General features: G+C 34.3%; 1 protein-coding gene across 1 annotated transcript in view; it reads right to left on the bottom strand.

Annotated features, from left to right (window-relative positions):
- Window positions 1-27719, bottom strand: part of SPATA17 (spermatogenesis associated 17) — a 101241-nt gene that overhangs the window by 58591 nt on the left and 14931 nt on the right. The window contains exon 5 of the mRNA XM_026088851.1: window positions 24104-24207. Within this exon, the coding sequence (XP_025944636.1) occupies window positions 24104-24207 (104 nt within the window). The remainder of the gene's footprint in view (window positions 1-24103; window positions 24208-27719) is intronic.

Here is a 27719-nt window from a genome sequence, read left to right as displayed (position 1 = left end):
TGTAATGTCCTTAAGAGGCTTTTGCATAGCATTAAGTTTCTTGCACAGGTCACTTTCTACTGTGATCTGATAGCAACGGTACAGGCCACCACAACAAACAAGAGCATCACTAGAATGTAACTGTCTCACAAGCCAGCATAAGCATTTGCAGAGGCATAGTGTCTTCTAAATGGATGGGTCTGGGTATTTAATAGGTCTTAGAAAATGTTTTTATTGTAAAAAGAAATAAGGAAATAGGGAACTGTACCTAATATCAGCTTTCAAGGAATGGAGCAAACTCATGATTCTAATAGCATGGCTAGAGGAAATTGCAAGACAAAACAGACATAGCCTTTCTCCTCAATGGCTTTTTTTCCATAGGGCCAGGCTTGCCCTAAATTAAGCAAACAGTGGAGTAAATTAACATTCTGTAAGAAACATAATTCTGTGCTATTGTTCACAGTGCCTGTGAATGGAATTTTTTTGACCCAGTAAAAAAGGTTAGTTTGATTAACATTGTTATTATTGTTATTAAGAAACGGCTAGTTCAGATTAACCTGTGTGCCAAAGACACCAAGTATATTCAGTCAAGCATTCAGATTGTTTAAAAGTTAATTAAGTGAATAAATCTTGTCTTTTTTTTTTTTTTTTTTGGAGCACATGAGCATGTGATAAAATAAAAAGCAAAGAAAAATTCTATTCACTATTCACATATCTAGATAATTCAAATATTCCAGCAAAATGGATTATTTAGCGAGGTCCACATTAACAGTCTCACTGGTTTCAATGGGTACCAAGCAAGACACTCTAGGACAAGGGTCAAATGCTGTCAAAATATGCATACGAATAAGTTTGGTGACATGAATTATACCATGGGAAAGTCATATTGCTCCTGAAAGTGCTTTCAAGATTGTGACTTAGCTTGTAATTCTTAATATTTTAACTATCATAATGTTAAATCAATTCATCAAAATACGTGAAAGAGCAGTAATTGCTTTATAACATGAACACTGAAACTACATTCCTAAATGCAAGCTGCAATGTAGAATTTTTATTTGTTTCATGCTAAAATCTTTCAAGTTTTTTTTATCAAGTATCATAAGGAAAATCTTAAGTAATTATACAGGCTTTATTTCAAATATAGAAGACAAAAACAGAATGAAAACGATATAAGCTAAGGATTGAAAAGATGTATAGATCTGTTTCAGTCTCTGGAAATATTTTTTGTTGCAGTTTACTGTTAAAGGCTGCTAATACAATATTTCATACAAGGTTACTTATGAAGCACACTGACGTTTAAAAATCACCATGCTATGCTTTTGCAGCAGTGTAATTTTTTTCCAACATAAGATTAAATTGCAAAATAAATGAATTACTTAGAATGGCATGGCCCCCATTTTGCCACCCTTCTCTTGAAAATTGCTTATTAATATGAAAAAAGAAGTTGGAAAATAGCCTGTTTTACTTTATGCATAGTGTTTTGGGGCCTCAAAGCCTGCAGAGCCGGACTAGCTGCACATTTTAGATTGTGTTGGCAGGCGGGTACGATGACCTTTCTGACCTGCATCTCAAGGCTATTATTAATCGCTAAGTAACCTGGTAAAGCCAAACAAATTTGTTTCCATTGAAAGGATCTCTATCTGTGTCTGAGAATTTGTGCTGTACCAAACAAACCTCATTAACTGTGTCCATTTTTGACAAAGAACTAGGAGTTGGAGAGATTGGCGACCTTTCTTTGTCCTTAAGGTACAGATTTTAGAGTCACTGCATGTGGGTACATAAGCATTTTAGCTGGAAACTCTTTGTTCTATATCAATCAATCATAAAAAAATGAATAAATAGAAAATGCATATAGTACCAACTTTGTTTTTATTTTATGCCACTTCACCTTCAATATAAGAGCATAAGTTCTATGTTTTACATATTTAATGCTGCTACTTGCTCTTTTTCATTACAGACTCATCTATTCAGCCTTAGTGCCACTATCTATAGCTATAAACTGTCTATCAAAATATTACTACAGCTTCTTCATGTTCTTATCTACTTCTTCCCAACAGTGAACAGGAAGCTTTGTTATTCAGTATATAACTGCTGATGGAAATCCCTAAAGAAAAATATTGATAAAAATATAAATTTGTGTTTCAGATGCAGTGATAATGGGATGCAAAATATTTCCCACTGTCATCAATTTAAATTTATCAGATTATTTTGAATGAATGATTAATTACCATTATTTGCTGAAATTAAATGAAGTTTAGAATATTTGTTGAAGTTCAATGCAATTCATGATATTTTTATATAGTACTGCTATCCAAATCATTATGATCCTTTTAAGATTATCACATATATCTTCCTTAATTCTGTAACATAATCCATTCAAAAGTTAGTTTCTTTTAAGGAGTTACAAATAATTTTTAATACGTTTTTGCAATCTACATATTTTGCTTTTTAGCCAGTTGTGCTAGTATTATATGCATACTATTTCTTTCACGTATTATGCTATTCTAGACAGTTGTACAGAACACACAATTTTGTTTTGGGGATGATGACTCCAAGACGATTCTTTCATGGGGGGCACCACAAAATAGGGAGTACATAGTGTTCCAAAAATTGCTACACTGGAAAGTATAGGTATTTTAGCGTTAATACAGATTTATTCTAAAGTTACCTGAACCTGAAACTTTCACATCTCTTTTACAATTCTTTAAGGGATTTGAATAGAAGGAACAAAAGCAAAGAATCCAAAAGTAGTTAAATATAGCTATACTATTTCATGTGTTAGTAGTTTAATACTAACACATGACACACTGCACAGTGGGTTTCATTGTTGTCATATTGAAAACTGTTTAAGTGATACTAAAGACATAAATTTAGACTTCCAGATAGATTTAGACTTCCAGATTGTTTACATGTAATGTTTATCAAGAAGTTTCATGTTCATGACCTTCTACATGTATGTCTGCCCAGAGAAAATAAATCCAAATTCTGCTAAATACAATTGAAAACTCCACTCAACTAAATGAGTTTGGGATTAAAACCTTACACTTACTCCCAGCTTTCTCATTGTTTCTATATATCTCAAGTTCACTGAGCAATAGCACAAAACCTTTTCTTGGGACTATATGATATAACGAAAACTTGAAATTATGCATGATCCATAACTTTCTCCTTTGAGCACTCTGTATTGAACTCACTGCTTCAGGATGAAGTTTCCATGGTTCAGTGTGAAGGGGGAGAACTGAATATGGGAAAATATTTTGGCCTGCATTTTTAAAGCTTCACGAAATGTTGTTGTGAGAAAAAGAGAAGTTCTGCAAATGCAATAAATATTTTACATTAGTTAATACTCTTTTCTATTTTTATAAATGATCTGTCTCTTGCATGGTTCACAGTTGGGACAGTACTGTTTATTAAACTAGCTGTAACGACTGGAAAAAACAGGTAATGTTTTGAGCATATAATCTTCATTACCTTAAAGCTTATCTCAGTAAAATACCAGCAAATGCATCTTCCTACAAACCTGACCTCTCATATACATTTTGCCCAATCAGAGTTGCTACCCCACAGATTTTTTTTGGAATTATTTTGCAGAGGAAATACATGTTAGTTTTGACAAATGTAGTGCCCTATCATGATCTGAAAAAGGTTCAACAAATCAAAAGAATATTAATATTTATTAGGACAAGTTTAGGAGGCATTGTTTTGTTAAAAAAGTGAATATAGTGGGTAATACAAAGTGTGTTTTCCTTGTGATAGGAAATGTCTCATGTAACTGGAAATAGGCATAGGATTATCAGCGTATGTTCTCAAAGGCCACAATTAAAAATGATCATGTGTAACAAATCTGTGAAGCAGCTATTGATTTGTTAGTGATAAAATTGTTCACTTTACATTGCAGTGGTGTTGGTTCCAGCTATAAGATGCAGACTTGGTTAACACTGCTCCTGCAGTCTGTATAAAGGTTTAAAATACACATGTAATATTATTCCTGGCACTTGTGGAAAGGTCTTTAAGTGATGATTTCAGCGATATACAGATTTTCATAATTCTGCATAGAAATGCATCATTTTACAAATCTATATTGACCTTCATTTATTGAACTTTATCAAAATATTGCATTTTTTTGCATTTTCACTGGAATTTTGTGATCTTGTGACCAAATAACCATAGAAGTATAATAATCTTAAGTAAAGTGATCTGAGAAAATCAATATTTAGTATAATTTGCCAGAAGAAATACAAAGTTATTGTGATTTTAAATAGTTCAGACCCCAAATCATAAAATTCCTGCAACATAGGCAGTAGATAACCTTAGCATAAAAGAAGATAACCTAAATCGATTTTACCTTCCTGACTATACATCATYCTCCCTGCTCAAACAGAGAACTTGGAACTGAAAATTAAATTAGTGGGACAATATTTTGGTACACCACTGCATGCCACTTGACTTCACGTTACATTCGTGTTTGTGAGAATAGAATATGACCTGCCATGTTAATATCATTTCTCTTTATCTATTTGGGTAAAAAATTAAATATACCTATAGGCTAGCCTAGGATGCAAAAGTAGTTTAAGGAGCTCCATGATTAAAGACAGATTTTTAACAGAACACACATACTACATTTTTATGCTAGCTACGTACCACCAGACAGCCTGACTATCCTGAACCTATTTCTGATTATTTGTATGCACCTGTTCAGATACATTGCGCAGGACAGAGCAGCTCGGTAATCCCCTACTCCACTCCAGCATAGTGCACCCTCTCATGTTATGTGACATGTTTGCAGCTGTGCAGTCTTGCCCATTGAAATCAGGGCTATATTCATTCTTAAAGTATACTATTTATTCTGAAATATGTGCTAGACTCTTATTCATGCACCTGAAAATTAAATCATTCAGCAGTAATGTACTGATAAACATCATTCTTTTATCTGAGAAACACTGAGAGGATTCCATAATATATTTGCTCCAAGTATAACAAAACATAAGTGAGAAAGGTTCAAAAAGTGCTCTGTAATTTATAATTACTTTGTTAGGTGGGTTTTAGATAGCACAAAATGAAAACATCTACCCTGCAACACTTATTGCAGACCTATACATTAACTTACATTCAGATTGTGTTAGTTTTGAATATAAAAAAGTGTTTACTTCTTCAGCGGTAAAATCTCACTGATATAAGTAGGAATAAACATTAAAGTTCTTTACAGTAAGTCTGACATATGATCATTTTGTTGGAAAAAAGAATAAATGGCTAGCTTTGTTTTATACAACATCCTATGCTGAGCCATATGAATCTTGCAAAAATAAGAAAAATGTTATACTGCTTAGTATTTTAAAGCCGTGATTTGCCATAACATAAAGATGCATGGTATTTTCTAATTTTAAACAGTATCTTTAAAATAAAAATAAACATTAAGGTTAAACAGTAGGTTTAACAGTTCCCTAATATCAGAAAACTGATGGGCTATACAAGAGCTTCAGACAAGAAGCAATAATGTAAGTATTTAAAGATATTATGTTAATGAGCCACTATTTAGAAGAGTTCTGTTAAAAATGGGTACTTACATTACTGTAACATATGTGCTATCTTTATATATTATATCCTTATGCATTTGTTCATGTGGCCCTTTTATGCCCAAAATAGTATTTCTCAGTAATATAATCTGTGGTCACACATGCATCCTGAATGTCCTCATGTAAATTTTGTAAACATAAATGACGGGACATGAGCTATTGTTCTTCAGTTCTTTTTGCTTCTAGAGGATCAAGGAAATGAAGAAAGCCACAGTAATCATATTCCTGGGGATCTGATGAAAGGAAATGAATGGCTGGAGTTCACTTGAAGACTGCAGAACAGAGATGCAAAGAAAAATCATATCTCAGTTGCATCAGGGAATATTGTCTCACAAATGAATGGACTGAACCCGGTGTAATTATGCTTGTAAAGGAAGCCACAGAAGCCATACAACCACATTAAGAATAAAGATTAACTATCATTGTGGAATCTGAGTGGGCTAGTGAGTATCTAATTATAATGCAATCACCCAACTATTTTGGGAGTCTTTGGACTGAAACATCCTAACTTTTTAGCCTACCTGCAATTGCTACAAAGAGGTTGTGAGAGTCCCTGTAAACCTGGTTATATGCAAATAAAACAATAAGGCTCTAACGGCATGCAACATTTGAAATTTAACATAGCATTTACTTGCCTAAAATGTAATTCAGGGAGGAAAATCAGTAAATAGAGTATCTGGTTAAAATAAAAATATTAAATGTCTTTTGACAGAAATCTTAAAATAAGTACAAAAGGTATAAGAAGGGTCCTCCGGAAACAGCCATATTTTTCAAATTCTTTGCATTGGAGGAATTGTGACAAACTGCCTATGTACAGAAACAAACGTAACAGAGAACAAATTGCAAGATGCTTAATACCAGACTCTGCATTCACATGTATGCTGTATTCACAGTGCTGTTCTATGAAGATATTGGCTGTATAAGTGAGAAAATGTGAGAGAGAACCTTTAGTATTGTAGATACCACTAAAAAAAAACATAGCTCTGGAATAATGAAGGGAAACAGTGAATGTATATGAACACCAAGTGCACTCCTACAGAATTAAAATATAATCCTTATCTTTTTAAGATTTCAGCCTAGAATAGCTGAGGATATTGGTGTCCAAAAGAGATAAAGAGTGTTTTCAGTCCAAACCACATATCTTTCTCACTAATCAGTATGGGTTAGTCTTGTGAAAGTCTTTCTAATTCAAATTAAAATATTCTGGACATCCAAAGAGTGTGGTCACTTCTGAGAACGTCTCTATTGTCTGGGGTGATTAAAGTCCACTAAAAGCAGCTGGAGTTCTGCAGGGTGAGTTGGCAAAAACACCTGAACTGAATAACAAAATTATCTTGATCGGGCCAGTGCCTTTACTAATCTATTTCTAACACTATTACATGCACAAACACATGTACACACTTAAATCTTAAAAAATACGTGAAGACCCAGAGATAATCCTGGGCCGTAAGAAGAACTGGGGGAGCAACTTTCAGCCTTTGGACACTGAGTACACATGTGCATTCTGACAGAAACTCTTGGCCAAAATATTTGATCTAAAGTATGTAGGTTACAGTGGAAAATATATGGACAGATGCTCAAAGGGGCAGTTAGTCATTAGTGGTGTCAGATATCTTATTATTTTAGATAAACTTGAAATGTGTTGTTTTTAACCTATCATTTACTTTTCATTTCTAAACTGCCTGAGTCTGTAATATGTAAGTGCTGTGGTTAAGTGCTATTTGAAAAAAAGGAAAAAAGTAAAGCTCTTGCTGCAGGAGTCCAAATATACTTTGTTACTATGCTTTCCAGATATGTCCAAGTTGTGATCAAGTGTAGATGCCTATACGCATGCCTACATTTAGGCATTTCACAAGCTTAATCTGCAGAAATAGAAGACCCAAAGTGCTTGAAAGCCCAAAATTGTAACCCACACAGTTAAATGTCTTCATATTCTTTCAGAACCAAATACTCCCCAAAAGCAAATGGGAGATGCTAAAATAATGTCTCATATATTTATAACCCCTTCCTTCCCCCCAACCCCCTTAAGAAAAACGTCTTTCATTGCTCTGGTCATTTCATAGGGATTCTCAAGGTTAATATATCTGTATTAGAAGGTGCCTAGCTCACAATGTGGGATGCAACAAATACATGAAATGTCCAAGCCTTTCCCAGAATACTCAAGAGACTCATGTATTTCAATTAAAGAAACTCCAGGAATAATGCAATAGTGCATTTTAATATTCTCTTTTCAAGCAGATGAGACATAACAGGCAACTTCAGTGACTATTCTCTGATTCTTTTTCTCAAGAAGTTTTCAGAAAATGAATATTGAACAGCTTATGACATTTAGAAATTTTCACTTTGACTCAGTGAGTAGTTCTGTCTCCATAATTTATGTATCAGTCAAAATTATTGCTCATTATCTTCTCCTTCAGTGACAATATTGTGTATCCATAACAGAATTTTATCTCAATACATATCTTTGAAAACATGAAAGATGTACCCAAATACCCATAATTCAAAATACCTGTAGAGAAATGAAATAGAGCAGAAAAGACTAACCACATTTTACAATGGAATTTTACAATTGTCTTTTACAATGGAAAGGACAGAAAAAGGTATTCTGACATGCAGATATTCCATCAGAGGAGTTAATTCTGGGAACTGGGCTCTGTGAGGAAACAGCTGTTTGCACAAGATTCAGGACCTTAATTTGGATCTAAAATATAATATTACATTCCCTGATCTGCTATGACTCAATGCTGAATAACTGATATTTTAGAATATTTCATAAGAATATATGCTGACAGATATGCAAGTTTCTGAATTAAATCTTCACATGAAAGATTTGAATAAGATTTGATTTTTCACTATTTCTAAAGACTTTGGTGATATTTGTATAGTTACACCAAAATACAGTGATTTGAAAATAAATATCTTACTATTTACATTGTAGTTCATAAGTGCTTAGAAAAGAGAACATGACTAGAGAGAGGAATTCTGTACCAAAGTTGAGAATATATATTTTAGAAATAGGACTGGTATATTATTGTAGGGCCTAACATGCCATCATCTGCTATTTGAAAGATATGATCTTTGGACTGATGATCATAATTTTCTAAATACCAGGAATTTCTCTTGAACACAGACATGTTCAAGTATTGGAGATTTCATTGCAAAGTTCAGATAGAATTCTGCCCAGGCTCTCTTAAAAGACAACACGATAGAGAATACAAATAAGAGTACCTAAAGGACAGTCTTTATATTTAATATAATGTACAAAAGCATATAAGGATTTAAGTATTATTATGCACTGAAAAGAATCCTAATAAAAACATTAAATATGAATATTTTATCAATTTCTTTTTTGTGAGAAGACAATGATCTAAATGTTAGTTCAAAACAGTGGAAGTCACTATAGCTGGGAAATCTAGCTCAGAGGAGATTTTCAAATTTTTGCAAGAAATCTACTTGCATATTTTGTAGAGTCATATTTGAAATGCCTGTTTTACCATCATCAGGTCTGAGTTAGTAAATTCATGCTCATTCATATATATGCATGCATACAAGTTCACTGAAACAGTAGTGGCACTTGACTTCAGCTGTTACTCAAACTGAATTTTGCTCCCACAGAAATCATAAAAAAGTTTGTGAGTCAAAATACAAAACAGTTACCACTTAGTTGTCTTTGATTCAGAGAATAAGAGTACATAGCCAGCTCCCAAAGTGCATGCACAGTAATCAAACTTCACTACCAGTCCACTAATAGCATTTTGATCCTAGAGAAATAGACTTCTCTAGTGATATAAACAGATTTATAAGTGTAACCATGCGCATTTAACAGCAAGTATAGCTTTGCATAAATGCAGGTTTTTGAGTTTTGGTAAAGCTGTTCCACAGTACATATATCAACACACATGTTCAGTGCAATCATTTTAAAAATTCATATGGGTAAAAGAAACAAGAATATTTGTTTCAGTTGTATTATCATACAGGCAAAACTAAAACATTTTTAATAGGTAAACTCTGTAAGGATTGTAAACAGGGCATGTAAAAGCAAGAAAAGAACTAGTTTTCACACAGCTGCTGTGATAATTGGTGGTCAAGAAATTTTTGAGTTTAAAATGATTTGCTTTATATCTTTACTTTTATTTTATTTTTTATGCTTTCATTTTTATTTTATGCTTTATTTGCTTTATTTTATGTTTATGCAAGTTTAGGCAAAATCAAACCCCACAGACATGTTTTCCTGTTTAAAAATTCCAGGTGAATTGTTTTTAAATTATAACACTAGCTTGTGCAATTAACGTCTCCAAGATTAAAACATAGATACTTAGTAGTAAAATGCATATTGACAAGAAGGAAAACCAATTCATTATATATATTTTTAAATATATATATATACAAAGTCAGACTGTGATGCCCTCTTATTATCATTGCACTGTTGCATGAGTTAGACTTGCAAGTAGTTGTGCTGTTTCAGGTAGAACTTTTAGGAGGGTTTTGGCCTTTTCATCATACAAATAAAATGTATTATACACTAAATACTGTTTTAACGTAACACCAGTTCAAATTTGTTCAGCTACTAAAAGAAAGGTAGATGATAAAGAAGCTTCTAAACTGACCAAGATGTGATGTTATTCTGTATGTCTCTAAGCCTATTTCCACTTCAAAAACTAGAGTCCCTGTACTTCAAATCTCAACATGGGGTCAATGGGCTGCATTCCTTTTATTCCTTTCTGAACTTCTGCCCATTTACCTATTTTACTGGTGGATCGATGAGTTTAAAAGTTTCTGCCTAAGAGACCTACCACAAATGGGTTTCCAAAACTCCTACTAATTTTACATGTGAATGTTTGAATCAATCTGTTTGACGACTTAATCATGTCATCTCTCATCAAAATCTGGAGTGTTTGTACTGTTCTGTCACTGCAATGCAGTGAAAAAGAGACTAATATGACTCCTTAGAATGAAAAAAATTAAAAAAAMCCTAATGCATAGACATGCAAAAACATCCTATGAATTCTGTTAGTATTAATTTCAGAGAAAAAAATTCAAACACCTTAAAATTCCATTGTAATTTGTGCACAGTAGGACATATTCTGCCCATCTTTCCTTAACCACATAGTGCACACTGCTAGTGGAATTAGGTGCCACACCAGTTCTGCTGTCAAGGTGTCGTGAAGGAGCGATGCACTTCATTCATAAGAGGGAAGCAGCACTGTGTTTATTGAGGTAAGATAGCGACGTAACAAAGTTCAGTCGTAAATAAGAATGATTTAACGAGGTTCGATTGGCAAGGTTCACTGTTATTTACTGCATGAAGGACAGGGTCAGATGCATGTGCAATGGAGACCCTCCCATTGAGTCATGAGGCTCAGAAAGGACCTTCTTGCTTTTCAAACTCCCCCTCAGAGGAGCCTGGGTGCAGCTGGATCTAATCCTAGTCCCAGACTTGGTCAACAGTTTACGCCTAAAGGACTGTGTGTGAAGGAGACCCTCCCATTGAGTCACAAGGTTTGGAAAGGACCCCCTTGCTTTCCAAACTCCTTCTGAGAGGAGCCTGGGTGCGGCTGGATCTGATCCTAGTCTCAGACTTGGTCAACGGTTTATGTCTAAGGGATTATGTGCACAATTAATCAGAGATATAACTCAGCAAAGTTTTGTGAAGTTCGCAAAAGTTCAGCATGCTATTAATCACCGAGGATCTGTCGCAGGTAAGGAATCTCTCAACCTTGAGGAATAACCTTGAGAGGCGTCCCTGCTCAAGGGGAGGTTCTGCAGTGCAGCCGCTGCCATGCAAGAGAGCTCAGTGGGCTCTGGGCTGCCCCCTATTTATGGAGGGGAGATGATTGACTCATAGGCATATTTGCATGCTAGATGGGCCTTAGTTGGTGCATGCTCAATTAGCCCCTGCATACGTGCTGTTTACAGGGAGGTCAGGTTGAGGGGGAAAGAGCACATCGCAGAGGGGAAAGGAGCACACCGTCACACAAGGGCCACGTGTTAGCAGAGACAAGATTCCACAAAATGTTACATTGTTGAAAATCACTTTTGTAAAAGGGCTGGTTTACACTGTGAAGTTATGTTAGCTTAACTATTTTGATTTACTTAAGCTGTAAAACCCACTCATTGTGGATATAGTTATAATGGCAAAAGAGCATCTACAGGACTGAAGCTTCTGTTGGTTGAGGAAATGGAACAAAGGATACTGGTACAACTGTATTTATGTTTGGTTTTATACTAGTTAGCTAACTATATCAGAAAAAAAAAACAACATTGACAGGCATTCATGGCTGTCATTCATGCAAGTATTTAACATGTTATCATTCTGTATCTGTTTGTTATTGACACCTTCATGGAAAATCATCCTGGTTAGCTTATGCAGTGAAATTAGTATTTAGGGTAGAAGAGCTGATTTGGCCCTAAGAGCATTAGAGGCCCCTAACACGAACTATTCTGATAGCAGCCTAGCAGTGGTGGTCATTTCTAGCACAGTGGCAGTGCTAAACTGCTAAGTGCAGTCATGTTCCTAATTTTTCCAGCAACATATGAAGGTGAATGTCTAACCACAGCCAAATACCAGGAAGTTTTCAAGTGAATGTCATGTGAAAGTATCTGTTACCTTTTGGCACTGCAATTCTCAAAAGACTATATATGCTACCATCTGTGCAGTAGTAACTATAAGAAAGTGCACTACTATATTAAGGTACGGCTAAGCTGCTTCCTGTACCAAAGTGAACTCATCTAAAGCTAACTGTTATCTCTCTGATGCAGTGCAGGACAATGTAGACATATCTGTATTCCTTTTAACTCAATATMTGGTACTTGGCAACATTTACAATATTGAATATTATGTGATTTATACAGTAAATGTAATGTTATAACTTCTAAAGGTCATCAGCTAAGTTGATTCTCCTTCTCAGGATATTTTGAAAAATTTGACTAAGAGGCCAACTGTCTGACTCACATTTCTCACTTACTCTCACATAAAGTCTGCATATGTTTGCAAATAAAATGGTACACTTTGTTCACATTAAATAGGTTCTACAATAGGAAGGCAGGGAGAGCTTTATGAATTGACCCATTTGTATGCCACAGTAGTAATGCAAACTCTCTCAACTTCATAGCCATTCTCATGACATTTCATGGTTTTCTTGAATTCCATATTTATGGAACGGTGCTACCACTTGAGGATCTATGATGTCATTTTTGATGAAGCTTAAAAGATTATGAAAGACATAGCAAATAATTATTTATTTAACATCAGAGTTTTTAAGCAAATGCAATTATTTTGGGAGGGATCCGACATTTTTTAAACACTGCAGTGCTATTTGTAAGCATGTCACTTCACAGCAGTAGCTAATTACAGATCCCCAGATTCGCTAGGAACCCATACCTCTTTCTGTCTTGAAAATACTGCAGATAAAAATCTCCAAAAATCAGGTATTTTTTAGTATGGGCACACAGGAAATAAGACACTCAAAATTAAAATCTACTCTGAAATCTAGTTCCTACTTTATATAAAAGACTACATATAATAATAGATTTAGGCATCTAATTATACATGTCTAAACAGTTTATCCAATACTTAGATGCTCTTGTCTATACCTAAACATGTAATTTTCTGATCTGAGCACTAGGCCCCTGTTTGAGTAGCTAAGCACATTGCTAGATGGTGGTGAGACCTCCTACCACCAACTAGAAGTGGGCTAATGAATGCCAGATCTTTTGGGGAGTCATGCAGCTGAAAGGTCAAATTAGCCTCTTAGACAAAGTTATAAACATTTTGCAATCAGCCAGTGATTGGACAAAAAAAGAATAGCCTACTTGGAGAAAAGAGGTGGAAAATATTGCTTTCTTGAAATACTTTGTCATGCTCTTTTGATTTGAAGGCAGTAAGAACTATGAAGTTCAAGGTAAAAGAAATGTGATTTAGCTGCACTGTCAAGGGTAAGCAACTTAATGGATTCACATAATTATCCCTACAAGGTAAAGAGTCTGAAGAATTTGAAAGGGGGGTACCAATAGGTAAATGATTTGCACAGCTGGAAAAAAAAGAACCATGCTCACAGGATGAGGAACTAGGCCTTGTAAAGTGGGTATTCTGCATAGAATCTATAGAGACCAAGAAGCTCTTTTGTGTTGAAAAGGTATATAAACCAATACATTCATTGGTAATACATCACAGTAGAAAAATGATTCTTTTTTTTACTTATACAGTGTAACTGTGCTGAGTTCTGATGCTAATACTTTTAAAGGATGTTTAAAATTTTGTTTAAAATGTTCACAAGAATTATTTTAGGGACAGAGAAAATGCCTTGCAATGAGCTCTACTGTTTTAGCAATGAGCTCCATTTGTTTCTTCAAAAAGAAAACTAAAAGGTGGCTATATTAATGCATGGATTCTGGATAATAAAGGAATCTTCAGTCTAGTAGAGGAGGATATAACAAAAAGCTATGGTTCAAAGATGAAATTAAACAAATTCAGTGAGGAAGTATAGGACATTGAAGAGTAAAAGGGTATTTTTCTATCTTTTGATGATCTTAAATCAAGAATAGACTGTGTTTGGTCAGACCTTACTGGATTTGTTATTGATATATATGGTATCTGTGATAAATCTAAAGTCAGACTAGATCATCTGATTCAGAATAACTTTGAGCTTCACAGAACATTAAAAAAACTCTTATTTCTTTTCTTTGCTCCTCATTACTTTTCTAAACTATCAAAATAGAAGACAACTAGTTTTTCCCATTGCTTCTCTAAGTGAATAATTAAGAGAACTAATTCTTCTTAGTTAACAGAAGTCTCTATTTTTAATAATCTAGAAAAATTGAAAGTTAGGCCTTTTTCCAAAATTGTGGTTAGAAGAGACTGCATACTGCTTTGTATCTCATGCAATTATGTGGGAATTCATAGAATACCAAAGGATTTATCAATACAAACGGAAAGACTGTGATTGCCACCAGAAAAAAATCTGAAGGGTCAAAAAAAGGTCAATAAGCCTTCACATCTTTAATCAAAAATCAGATCATGAATTTGTAAAAAGGTAAATTATTGGATACCACACTCCTAACAGCAAAACACAACTGTGGCATGAGTCTTTCAAAGATCTTCTCCTGGACATCTGTTTCCTCTAGAAGTGTCATTATAAACAAACAAACAAAAAACAACATTGTAGCTTCTCTTTCTCCCACACAGATGGGAAATAAGGAGTGCAGTCTAGCTTTAGAAGTCTCCCACTGGGTAAAGCAGTACCAAATAATACCTTGCTTCATTTAGTCTTCCATAATATTCCTGCTCTCTCTGAGCTTTTTATCAAACTGTGAGGTATATTCCTTAATTAATAATGAGTTATGAAGTACATGAGCAGCTAATGCTAATTTCCTAGTTACATTCAAACACAGTATTTTATATTATGATTAAAAACTTGTGGTGTTACATCAAACAGACTGTTGTGCTTAAATTAAAAAAAAAAGAGACATATGTCTTTTTTTGTTGTTGTTTCCTTAGAGCATGTGTGTATGTGTAAATTAAGTACTCAGCGATGTACCTGCAAATGCACACACTCACACATGAGCTGGAGAATTTGGATAGCATAGAGCAAACTTAGTTACTTAACCCTTTCTATACAGATTGCTTTTACAAATAAATGAAATATCTAATTTCTTATGTAATAAATAGGAACTCATGCATTTAAATTTTATGCTTCATTATTAAACTGAAAATTGCATACTGAAAAGAACCATCACCTTCTTTTAATGACAAAAGAACTGCTTTAAGTGAGTTCAGTGTATGACACACAAAATTCCTCATAGTTCTAATGACCTAAACAGTTGAAATGGCAAGTCTCCAAAACACACATTCAAAATACTTATATACCTTCCCATGAGTCTTTAGTCTTCAAGTAGTAGAGCCATTCTCTGATAACCTAGTATAGCCTGTATATAGATGGCCTGTCATGTCTCTACAATTAGATAAAACCAGAACGGCTATAATTTAATCAGTTACAACCTGAAAATTATATTTTGAAAATCAGGTTTATTAATATGTAATCTTTAGGTAATCATATTTATCCTCCTAATTTACACAATATTTATGATACTCTACATGTCCTTGAAATAGGGAACAGGGACACTACACTATGAAAAAGCGGCCTAGCTGCTGGAGTTCATAAATTTTGTTCTGCTTTGGATGAGTTCAAAGAATTGCCATGTAAGAAAAGCCTTACAGAGGGAATTTATCTGATTATGGCAGTAATAATTACCCAGCTGTTTATTGCAGATAGAGGAATAATTCATGTAGGCAATAGGCCGTGGTGGCAATGACACTCCGCATTTAGTAAATATGCAAACTGTTCACTTCTAATTAACCAAGCTAGAGGATGCCCTTATTAAATGTATAAACTAAAAGTGCCTTCCTGACAAGTGATGAATTGTTACATTGCACAAACTCTTGCCACAGAATTACTGGAGTGAACTTGGGGCTTAACTTCATTAAGAGATCTTGTGGGATAGTTAAATGAGGATGGACAGCATAACAAGGCCTACCTGACAGTCAATGATATGTTAGAGCTTAATGAAACTCTACCTCTTCCTTATTTCCTACTTATTTTACAGCTAAGATCCCACTTTAGACAAAACACAAGACTGTGAAATCTGTCTATATAGGACAACACAAAACGCTAAGTCAGTCCTGGTCTGCAGAAAATATTTTATAAACCATCAGTAATTCTAACAGGCCTATTTCAAAATAAAAAATTTTGATGTAAGAGTGCCTTCAAAGCTTTCAGGTATAAAAATATTTTTATTTTACAATACTATGTTGTCACACATTTTTATTCTACCTTTACTAAAAGTAGTCAGCTGCACCACAAACTAAATGGTCCAGTGAGTGAATACAAGTGCTTCTAATTTCTTTCTACAGACTGAGATACAAAATTTCCCTTTGGATACAAGTGAAATTAAGCTTAATGTTTAATCTTTTAATCCTAATGGTGTGCCTAGTGCTGTAGAAAAAAACATGAGAAAATGTAGCCTTCACATTTTTAAAGATTATAATCTAGCCAGATGATAGTTATACTAGTTGTTAGTCAAGTTTATCTGAAAAGCTTGATCTGCATTCCATGAAACTAGCTAAAAAGTTGGTAAGATTGTTCTTGCCACTTGCTCAAGAGAGACACAAACAGAATAAGGTACATCTGAGGTGTGTCTAGCTGCATCTGCCATGGAAATTCAGCTTACTATCTAATCATAATGGTCCTTACTTTAATCTCACTGTGATCAGAGTGCTTTGCTATGGAGATAGAACAGGGTATATAACCTGCTCTACAGCTTTAGCCAGTTCCTTTCAATTTCATGATCAAACAAAAAAGACAAAAGATCCATCTAAAATGCCTTGCTAGGCAAAATGCATTACTGAATGCATATATGTATACAAGCATATATGCTGTATAAAAGCATATATGTATATGCACCTGTCTTTATATGTGAAAAGATAGGTGTAGGTAGGAGTTAAAAATGCACTGACTTGTCAAAAAAGTTCTTAGGTGCTGAATCTGTGAAGAAAGCTGGATTTCTGGATAACACATTTAAGAAGAAGAAACAATCACAAAATACACAACTGTAGAGAATATCTTAACCAGATCTGTGTTTCTTTAAAATTCATTATTTTAAAGCTCTTCTCTGGTCTAACTTAAACTAATACAAGCATCTTAATATGGATCAATGGAAACTAGATCAAATTCAGAGCAGACTAATGACTCACTTTTTATATAGAGCCCACCCCAATAACAACAGGTTTGTAAATTATGGAAGTACTCTGGGTTCCTCAGTGGATTCCAGTTCTGAGTTTCCTTCAAGATCCAGCAGTTATATCTGAAATCCTCTGGAAAAGGCATAGATGGCTCAAGTCACTACCATTCAAAACTATTTAAACAAAAGAAAGCATAACTGGTGCTTGCGTCTATTTATATGACTCCCAAAGACACCTGACAGGAGTTTACAGGACAAGGAAGAAAAGATGGGTTGAAGATAAATTAGTTAATTAAATGTGAAGTGAAAGACAACATCATAAAAATGAGCTTTTTATTGTTCCAAGAACTCCAAGGAGCTGTCTGAAAGGCTTTAGCACTAATTGAAAATAGACTACGGAATCAATTGCTTCTACAGTCAATGATGAGGAACATTTTAATTGARTTGTAAGACAATATATACCTTCTTCAAAACACTTTGACACTTGAGAAAATGGCCAGCACCTGGACTTATCTTTATGAGAAAGAAACAGACAGATGGAGGTTGAGCAAGTTCTCCTCATATTAGTATGACACTAGAGGATTTATTTCAAACCCACTTTATGGAAAATAGAAATACCTCAAAAAGTATGTGAAGCAAAGTGCTTGTCATGTTAAAAGTAAATAGCTCTCAATAACACTCTAACAATCAAGAAAAGACTAGATATTTTCACTTATTTCAGTACTACAAGATCAGGAATATTTCGAAAAAAGAAAAAACATTAGACTACTATGTCACCAGCAATGTATAATGTACTTTATTTCATTGTCCATTAAGATTCTACAAATTAGGCTGCACAAAAGATTTGTGAATATAGAATTTCACTGTATGCCAAGGAAGTGATTTATATCATCTGCCTTTGCATTAACCATTTCCCTGACCTTACTTGAAGACCAAATATCTTTAATGAAGATTTTGATACAAAATCTGTTTATAAAACAGCTAGTCAAATTTGGATGAAAATCACACACTTGAGGGCAACTCTCAAGGCTTTTTCACCATTAAAGCCAACAACAATGGAAAGGAGAACTTGGTGTCAATCCTGAAATTTTGTGAAATTCACCATTAATGATCATAACAGTGTTTACACACATCATGATGCTTGCTAAGTCTAGACTAAGGTCTTCAAGTCTGCTACATTTAAGTCAGTGTCTATTCAATAGCAAACAAAATTGAACTACCTGCCTTACTTACACAAGAACCCTAATGCCACTTTGCCTCTGCTTTGTTAGTTTTCTGAGATTGTAATCGTATTGAGTTCAGTGCCTAGGGAAAAATTTAAATGGTGCCATTCTCCAGTAAATGGAGCACTGCAAAGCAATATACATTACATCCAAAAATCTTATCTCTAGTTGCACACCTGACATATAGCAAGGTTGCTTTACTGTAGTTTAAAGGCCAGTGTGTAGATAACCTTGGTCAAAGAACTGTAAGTTAATCACACGGTTGGGCAACTGACATCATCTGTAAATTCTTCTGATATAATAACACCAGCATGCTAATTTATGTGAAATGATGTCCATTTGCTTATCATGGATTGGAAATTGCTTCACATAAAACAAAATTCTAATGCATCATAGGGAGTTATGGCCTATGCTAATTGCTTTTGGCATATTTCCCCTTGTAACCATTTTGCCAACTCTTAGAGATGTTAAATGCAGCTTTAAGAATGTTTCAAAACAAGGTATTTTTCCTTAGAATGAAATATACTAACTTCAGCAAGCAGTAATGGCATTAATTTTAAAGCATGCATTTAAATATGTAACCACCCAACTTACCAAATTCAGATAGAATATGGTATGCACTGGTATTTATTTAAAAACTAATGGATGCTATAGATGAAGACTTATTATTAAAATCTACATCACAAGATTATGGAAAATAAATATTTAAGTAGATGCTTCCTGCTTGGTTGGTTTAAAACTTCCTGAATCTTCTAGGAAAATCAGAATTCAGGGCTAAGGAACCCATTCCACAGTTACACTTAAGTCAAACTGACAAATAACAGGAAAAATCTAATTACTGTATGTCCTTATGTAGCTAGAATTCAGGGTTCAAATTCATTCTTTTGCCATCTGTCAAGAGATTCTTTGAAATACTTCCCAACTTATCTACAGGGACTCTACTAGGGACACCAGCAAGCATCAAACCTATTGTTTCTGCAGCAGTGGAAATTAATGGGCACACTGGAGGAAGACCCACCTCCTCTTCAGCTAGTCTGGGAGTTAAAATAGATATATCTTCAATTCATATGAAAACACTACCTTAAGTTAGGATAAGCAGTCCATTAAGGTGTGCAAACGCTCACATAATATGACTATTATTATTTAATTATATTTTAGGTCAATTTCTGTTAAATCAATTTCTGTTAAACTTAATTATGTCCCTCTATGGCTTTAAACTGGGGCAGCTTCTATTAAGTTTACTTTCTCCTGGGGTTTTCACAGTGAAGACAAATGATGAAGGTCTGGCTACTAAATGAGGGCAGCTATTAAATAAGGACGGCTTGTATTAAAGCTAAATGGTAAAGATGCAGCTACTCATTGAAGAAGCCCCTTAGCAAAGGAAGTCTTTTATATTAAAAAAAAAGGGGGGGGGAGGAAAAAGAAAAGGAAACAAAATTATTCACAAACTCTTATAAGATATCAGGTGTTAAACTAACAGAATGGTCAAAGTTTCACAAGTAATATGCCTCTGAAGTTACTCTTAGACAGAAACAAATGCATGGTAATTTGATAAAGGCTCCCCCCTGAAAGTGGAGAAAATTAACCACAGCCCTTGGTTTTGGAGACCAAGAGGTGAAAACTGGTACCTCAGAAGGATTTGCAATGTGGTTTCAAATAGCTGTTGATAAATAGAAATTCTATCAGCATTTTTCCAAAAGATAAGATTGACAAACATACTGTGTTACAGTTTAGGACTACATCATAATACCAAAAGGAATACAGTTTAAACTAATTTTTGAACAGATGAACTTAGTGTGTATGTACGTGTTGCTTTGTTTTGTTTTTATACCACCCTGGAGTTCTTAAAATCAGTGTCTGCTTCACTATGGTTTTAGTATTATGTGGAGAAACTTGTTCTTTACTAGAAGCAACACAGCAATAATGCAGAAATTTTGATGAATGCAGCTATAAGATGCATGAGAAAATAATTGGATCACTTTGTGTATCATGATTCTGTTGTTTTGTTTAGTTCTAGGGATGCAAAACACTCAAATCTGGCTTAATTTGACTGCAGATGTATACTAGTGATTCTCTTCACCAACAAGTAAAATTCCATAACATTGATGCTGGAATAAAACCCAGACATTCTATAAATGCACTTTGCAATTTCAGATGATTCGCTGGTTTTTTTACAATGCACAATTGCAATGATCTTATATATAAAAAATATTTATGAACAAGGAGGTTATACTCTCCCAGATTTGATATGATGGGGGATGGAAACATGCAGAGAATCTCTCCTCTATCTTGCTCTGTATTCCTCATAGGCAAAAGATAAACTGGGCCACACTGGGGCCAAAGCAGATTGCAGCGATCCTTAGCCCAATGACAGGAAAAATCTGTTAGGCTGAGGGCCTACACCTGATCTTAACTAAGCACCTGCTGGATTCCACCGAAAGAATGTTGAAGACAATAAATATATTACTTTTTAAATGTACCGCATCAAAGAAATTACTGCAGTGATACTTAATTGATAAGTGCCACCTTCTTAAAACTAAAAGGATGTGATACATTTGACCAAACTGGCTGGAAAATTTATTTTTAACTTGTTTTTTAACTGTAAGATAAATAATGTAAACAAAAAGTAACAAACCCTTCATAAACAATCTGTTTAAATCATTTCAGTTATGAACTTAGGTAGTTCTTTTCCTTGTAACATGAAATATATAGTGCATTCTTTTACAAGACAAAGTAATGATGTAAATCAACATTTATAACACAATAAAAACTCAGAAAATGACTTTCAGTTTGGGTTTCTGTCAACTGAAGTACATTAGTTTTCCTTCACTGACATTTAATAATGTTTTATTAACATATTAATACCAATCTGTAATTCTCTGGCTAATTTTTAATTTCATGACATCATTTTTATGTTCATTAATCTAGGGCAATTTTTGCATGAGACTAGTGGTTACAAGGGTACATATCCACCAGATGCACATTCAGCCTTTAAATTAATCAAACCAATTTATCTTTTTAAAACATCTAGTCTCTGTATGAAAATATATTCTTGCATATGCATAAAAAAACCCCATACTATTAATTCTGGAACAGATAAACTATAAGTAAATCCACGACTTGTTTGTTGGCTTCCACAGTAATACTATTATACTTTCCTAATGCAAAAAAACCCCAAACCATGTATTTCAAAAATGCAATTTTGAACTTTGAAATGCATGACACAATTTATAAAGCTTAAATAAGATCATGTTGTTAACCTCTATTTGAATAAAGCTGCCATAAAACATATACTTTACCAATAAATGAGTAATATCAATAAAATATGCCTTAAAATAAAGTGTTAAAAAACACACACGCAAAATAATGGATGGAAAATATCTGTGAATTCACAAAGACAGAACTTTAATTAGCAGAATACCAATCTATTAGTAGCCAAGTAAGTGCTCACACAGACTAACTTTGACACATTTTTGACGTATCTGAACTCATACTGCTCATCTTACCTGTCAGAAGAAAAATAATGCAAAAGCATTTCTATGCCAATATACTGAATGTTGAGATCTTGTTCAAAATACCTATCTAATACATAAGCTTTATGGGTTCAAATGACCTGGAGCAAACAGTAGGGAATTTGCTGAACCTGTCAAAGCACTGAAACACAGAAATATTTTTGCAGTTTTCCAAAGCAAGGTGTACTGAACAGAGATCTATTGCGGGGAAACAAAATACAAAGCATACACAATTCTGTGTTCAGTACAGCAGGAATATCACTTGCTAATTTGTTCTGTTCACAAACATCTAAAGGTCAGTCTGTCAGTTCTGAGCCTTGTTTTAGGTTAGGCAGGGAGTGAAAAATAGTGATAGAACTATTTTGAACAGATAAGCAGGTTGTGTCTCTGCAGTTCATCTAGTTATATTCATTTTAGATCAAAAAAGCTATTGTTTTATACTCTTTCCAAGATTTAGCCTAGTCTTCCTAGGATTCTATCTTTCCAAAAACAACAAACTTGAAGGAATTCAGAACAGGTAGATACAACTGAAGAGATAACTGACTTTTTAAGTTTTGGTTTGCTAAGTTATGATCTAATTTTCTGCATTAAAATATATTTAAATGAACAGTAATCAAAGATCAGAGTTAGGCAGTTATGAGGATGTTTCATTACAAGTAACAATGTAATACAGGAGTTACAATGCTATGACAAAGAGGATGTAGCATCAACTATAATTGTGGAAAAATAATAGAAAATAATAAGTAGTGTTCAAAAAAGTTGTATAATTAGTGCTTTTCATATAGAAATTGCATATGCTTTCTCCTATAACACAGGAGGCTGAATTGCCTTTGCCATGTGATCTAGATCAGACTTCTAGAAACATTTTTTTTACTATACTTCCTTATATTTCTACACTTCAGAAAGCAAAGATTGTCTCAGGCTTTTTGAACAGCAGAAATTGGATGGATTTTGTCCAACACATTTTCACTAACAAGGAGAAAATAATGATTACAGTGAGCTGGGGAGTATTTTGTCTGTTTCTGCTGTTACATGAATACTCATGGATCAGGACATGAAGTGTGCTAGGTACTGTATGGACAACAAGGGAAATAATTGCCTCCATTCTAGAGAGCTTTCAACTTAAATACAGGGGACAGATAGGAGAAGTAGAGTAGGAACATGTAGCAACAATGGTTCTAGCTAGTAATCTAGTAATGGTGGTGAGCTAGAATGGTTCTAGCTAGTAATCCCCAACAGGGGAATCTCTTATGTAACTATGAGAAGAATTTATTTTGCCATGTCCACACCACTGTCTTTCAAACGTTCTGAGGTCTGCTTATACACTATCTGTACGCAGCCTTTAGGCCTAATGACGTTCTGATGTGCTAAAAGTATCCAGACTTTTAGGTGATTGTGTGCTGGATCCATCTCAACCTTTGCTTTACAGGCTTGTTTTCCACAGAGCAAGCCCATTTGCTTTACAGGGTAGCCTCTGGTCTGACTCCCACCGTGCAACATTATCAATAAGCCAGCATGAGAAGCAGGGTTCCCAGCACACTAGTTCTCTCTTTTTTTCACCCAATGATTGTAAGAATTTGAGCAAAGAACAATTAAAATTGATTAATATTTACAGTATGGCTCATGCATGTAACTTAGATCCAAGTCTGTACTTTGATTCACTGTCAATAATCAATTTTCAAAACAAATTAGAAAAAAAAAAGAAGTTCCCCTTAGCCTGCGCATACTGGCAAAAAATCTATTTCAACAAACCATATTCAAGGCATAACAGTCTAAGAATTCTGAAGGTAGGTTAAGAGCTAAATTCTGTTTTATTAAACTGGTATAAACCCAGAGTACTTCCAATCAATTCAAAGGAATTACTTTGAAYTCATAACAGTGTAAATGATAATGTGGCACAACATGCATAGTCTTGGGGTAATAGAGAATGACGACTGCTATACATGTACTAGAAAATGGAGGGGCTCCTATACTCAAAGAAATAGTTTAATTATTATCATAAACTTTTTTACAAATAAAAGAAGAGAAAATTTAAGCAAGAGGAAATTTAAGCTCAACCACATGGAATTTTTATCTTTACCTGACAATCTCATTATTCACAGAAATGGCTTCCAGGTATTTCTTCAGTGCATAATAATTATGGGTATATTTTCGATCATAATAGCCTCGCCATCTTTTCTGAATCTAGAAGAAATACAGAAATTGTTTAGTATATTTCAAATCAAAGGTTTGTAATAGGCATATCAAATACCTGTTGCATTTCTCAAAGGTTTTGCTAACATAAAAAGTATATCAAGTTTTAAGCCATTATTTATTTCAGGGCATAGCCATGAAAAGAAGTGTCTGCTGCTGCTAGTGGCATTGTTTTATATCAGAATGGTAAAAACCAAATCTAACAGAAGTGGTGCCTGTTTCAGTCAACATACATTCCCAACTGAGTCATTCACCTCACCAACGTCTTCTGCTACACTCTCAGCTTCATGCTCTGGATATGATCTAAATCCAATGGAAGCCTTCCCAGTAACTCAATGAATCAGGCTTTCTGGAAATATCTTTTACAAATTGCAGTTCTTTCATTTTCCATGTAAGATACGATTCTACAAGATGAACATTTTGGACATCCTCTACTAAGATAAAAGATGATCTGTGCCTATGTGTTATACATTAATTATAATCTTCTAACAATATACAATTCTTCATGCATAACAGATAAAACTTAAGCTGGAAAAGGAAACCTCTTTGTCTGTAACTACTTCTAAGGTTGTATTAAGAATAGAAATTATGTAGCCTCCTTACAGGACAAAGGTGATACATTTTAAAATACAAGATTCAGTTTAGTCTGATTTTTCTGAAGAATTTAATTTAAGAAAACTGTTTAAACCTCCTTGGATACTTGAGAATTATGATCATGACGTTTCTGAAATGATCACAGGCTATCCATTTTGTGGAAAAGGAAAGTAAGCATTAATAAGGTAAAGAATTAGAACTACTGCCATTTCACTGGCTAGCCAAATTCATCCCAATGCCATGACATGAACTGATGAAGGTGAAAGCCATAACTTCCTCAGTCAGTGCTGAGGGCTGCTCTCACTCATCTTCCTTCCTGTAATAGATCAGTGAATGCTAGATCAATATATAGATTAATGACCTTCTGTTATGTTTTGTTTTCACTATTTCCTCTATCTTTAACTTCTTCCACCCTTGAACCTATCTTCTTACATAATATGCTTTACTTCCTTCATTGCATTTTTGTCTTTTTTTTCCCAATACATTTCCAAAATAATCTCTCAATTTCTATCTTCCAGTCTGTATTACCTTCAGTCCTGCTCCAGCTTCCATCTCTTTGACCTCTGCAGCTTTGAAATCTTAAGACACAAAGCAGCTGAAAGGCAAAATCTACTACGTTAAAAAGGCAAAAAGATTGAGGTCCTACTATTCAGGAACAATTCCAAGATGAGAAACTACTCTCTATGTGTAGTGAAGAAAAGAATTTTGGAATTTGCCAGGAGCTCTCCTTTTCTGTGGGCCTCTGGCTATTAAACTTCTCAAGAATTTAAACTCTTCAGTAAATCTACAGGGAATGCTTTTCTTTTTCCTTTGCACCAACCCTTCCCTTTCCAAAAGCAGTCTATGACTGCAAAGGTAAGTGGAGTAAAATCCACAATTTTTTTTTCTTTCCACACCTCTTACTCTAAAGCAGCATGTAAAAGAGGAAAAAAGAGTTTCATATTTTGCTGTATTTGGATCAGGAAGAAGACAAGGAAAAAAAGCTGTCCCTTGCCCACAAGCTATTAATCAGCTTTTGCACTCTGTCACTTCATGACTTGCATCTTCAAGTCTTGAGAGTGCTCTTAAGTAACAGTCAAAATGATCTCTACTCATTCCAGTTCCACTGCAGTCCATTTCTGAATCACTAGCTAGGTGTTATTGCAATTGTCCATCTGCTGCCATTTCCTGAGCTGAAAACAGTAACAGAAACACTAGAGCCATCTATCTGCAGACTTACTAAGCCAGGATTGCATATGTTCAAACTTTGTGTTTGGTGCCATTTTTCAATGACAAAGTCAAATCGTAATTTTTTTAAAGTAGAAACAAGCATTTGGTCCAAATTGACAGTACCTGATGGTATAGCTGTAATCACCTCTTCACATAACAGTAAACAAGAGAACAAGTATCACAGGCAAGCTTTTAATAAGTCTTTGAGTGATGTATCATCAAGAAAAATTGATGCACTACAGTTATTAGGAATAGGAGGATGTTCACTTTTGGTGCTAGTATACCCTTACTCATTTTCCCTTTCTACGTCACCATCTATTGTCCTCTCTTCTCAACTGAAATTGAAAATTAATTTAGGAAGTTGCTATTTTCTTTTATCCATGTGTTTGTTTCTTATTTAAAAAGGGGTTGTACCTCTAGACAGTGCTGTAATATTAACAAATAACAGTTATGTGAGCAGCTGCACATGGGAGCAAGAAAGATTAAGCACTAGGTATGCTACTTTGCACTATGTGGTAGTAAATTTCATGTCCTTTGCAACTCCATTTTCTTATACACAAGGGTGTTGGGTTAAAAAGGGATAGAGCAAGAGCAAAGAATGAGTATGCCTTCAGAGATCTGGGATTAAGTAAAATCCTTTGCATGTGAATAAGGGTCTTAGCTTTGTTTTTCTCTTTGGCTTCAATATTGCTAGTCAACAAGAGCAACTTGGCTTCCATATAGCTGTGCTCTCATTAATGCAGGATTAAGGTCCCTTTGAAACTCTTTCTGATAGTCTTCACCTTACAGCTATAAATGCAGAACCGGATATTTGTGGGTTAAAGGATCAAAACTCTTAAACTGAAAGATGAAAGAGTAAAGTTGTATAAAGCTATAATTCAGTGGGCTCAGTGTACCAATGAAGTGTCGCATTCCATCTTTATTTACACCACTGTCAGTCCAGAATGAACTCACTGATTTCAACTGAATGAAACATAAGTAGGAAAAAGTGCATTATGCCTCAAATTATTTTACGCTAGTTTTCTGTTTCATTAATTCTGTGTGTCAGAGATCAGAAGACTCAAGACTAATTTTTCTGGAAAAGGATATTTACAGAGAGATTCCAACAATGTTCATATTTTCAATAAGGAAGTTGTAAGTTTTTGCTTTTATAAGGAAGTGTAACATGTTATGAATATATTTCTTTTTAATTCCAAGGTGAATGTTCAAAAAATTCTTGGGGGGAAAAGACAAGTGTGTATGCCCTTCAAAGTAATTAGCAAGTTTCAACAGTGATTGGTACAAAACAATTATTGTCATTGATCAGCACTGAACAGATAATTTTAAACAAAGTCATTGTGTGCTCAGCAGATTACAGCTTGTTAACGGGCAAGTTCTAAATGACCTCTTAAGCTAGTCAAATCAATGATGCATATTCCTCATTAAGTAACATCAAAATGTAAGTGGTCTTATAAATAATGTTTATTTTAAGCACTAAAACAAATGGCAAAACCTTGATATATCAAAAGCCATCTGCTCATGGAAATTTTTTTTTTCCTAGGATTACTTTTGTTGCAGAAAATTTATAGCAACCTTAAATCTTTTAAGGCAGAGAATCATACTGCAACCCAGTAGTCAAAACTAAAACTGATTAAAACAAGTTCTCTATTTTAATTTAAAAAGGTGAAACTGATAGTACTGGTTACAACTAAATGCAATCC

This window comes from Apteryx rowi, unplaced genomic scaffold (genome assembly GCF_003343035.1).
Source record: "Apteryx rowi isolate R43461 unplaced genomic scaffold, aptRow1 scaffold_79, whole genome shotgun sequence".
Lineage (NCBI taxonomy): Eukaryota > Metazoa > Chordata > Aves > Apterygiformes > Apterygidae > Apteryx > Apteryx rowi.
The sequence above is the reverse complement of the archived record's forward strand: the minus strand, read 5'-3'. Positions and strand labels throughout refer to the sequence as shown.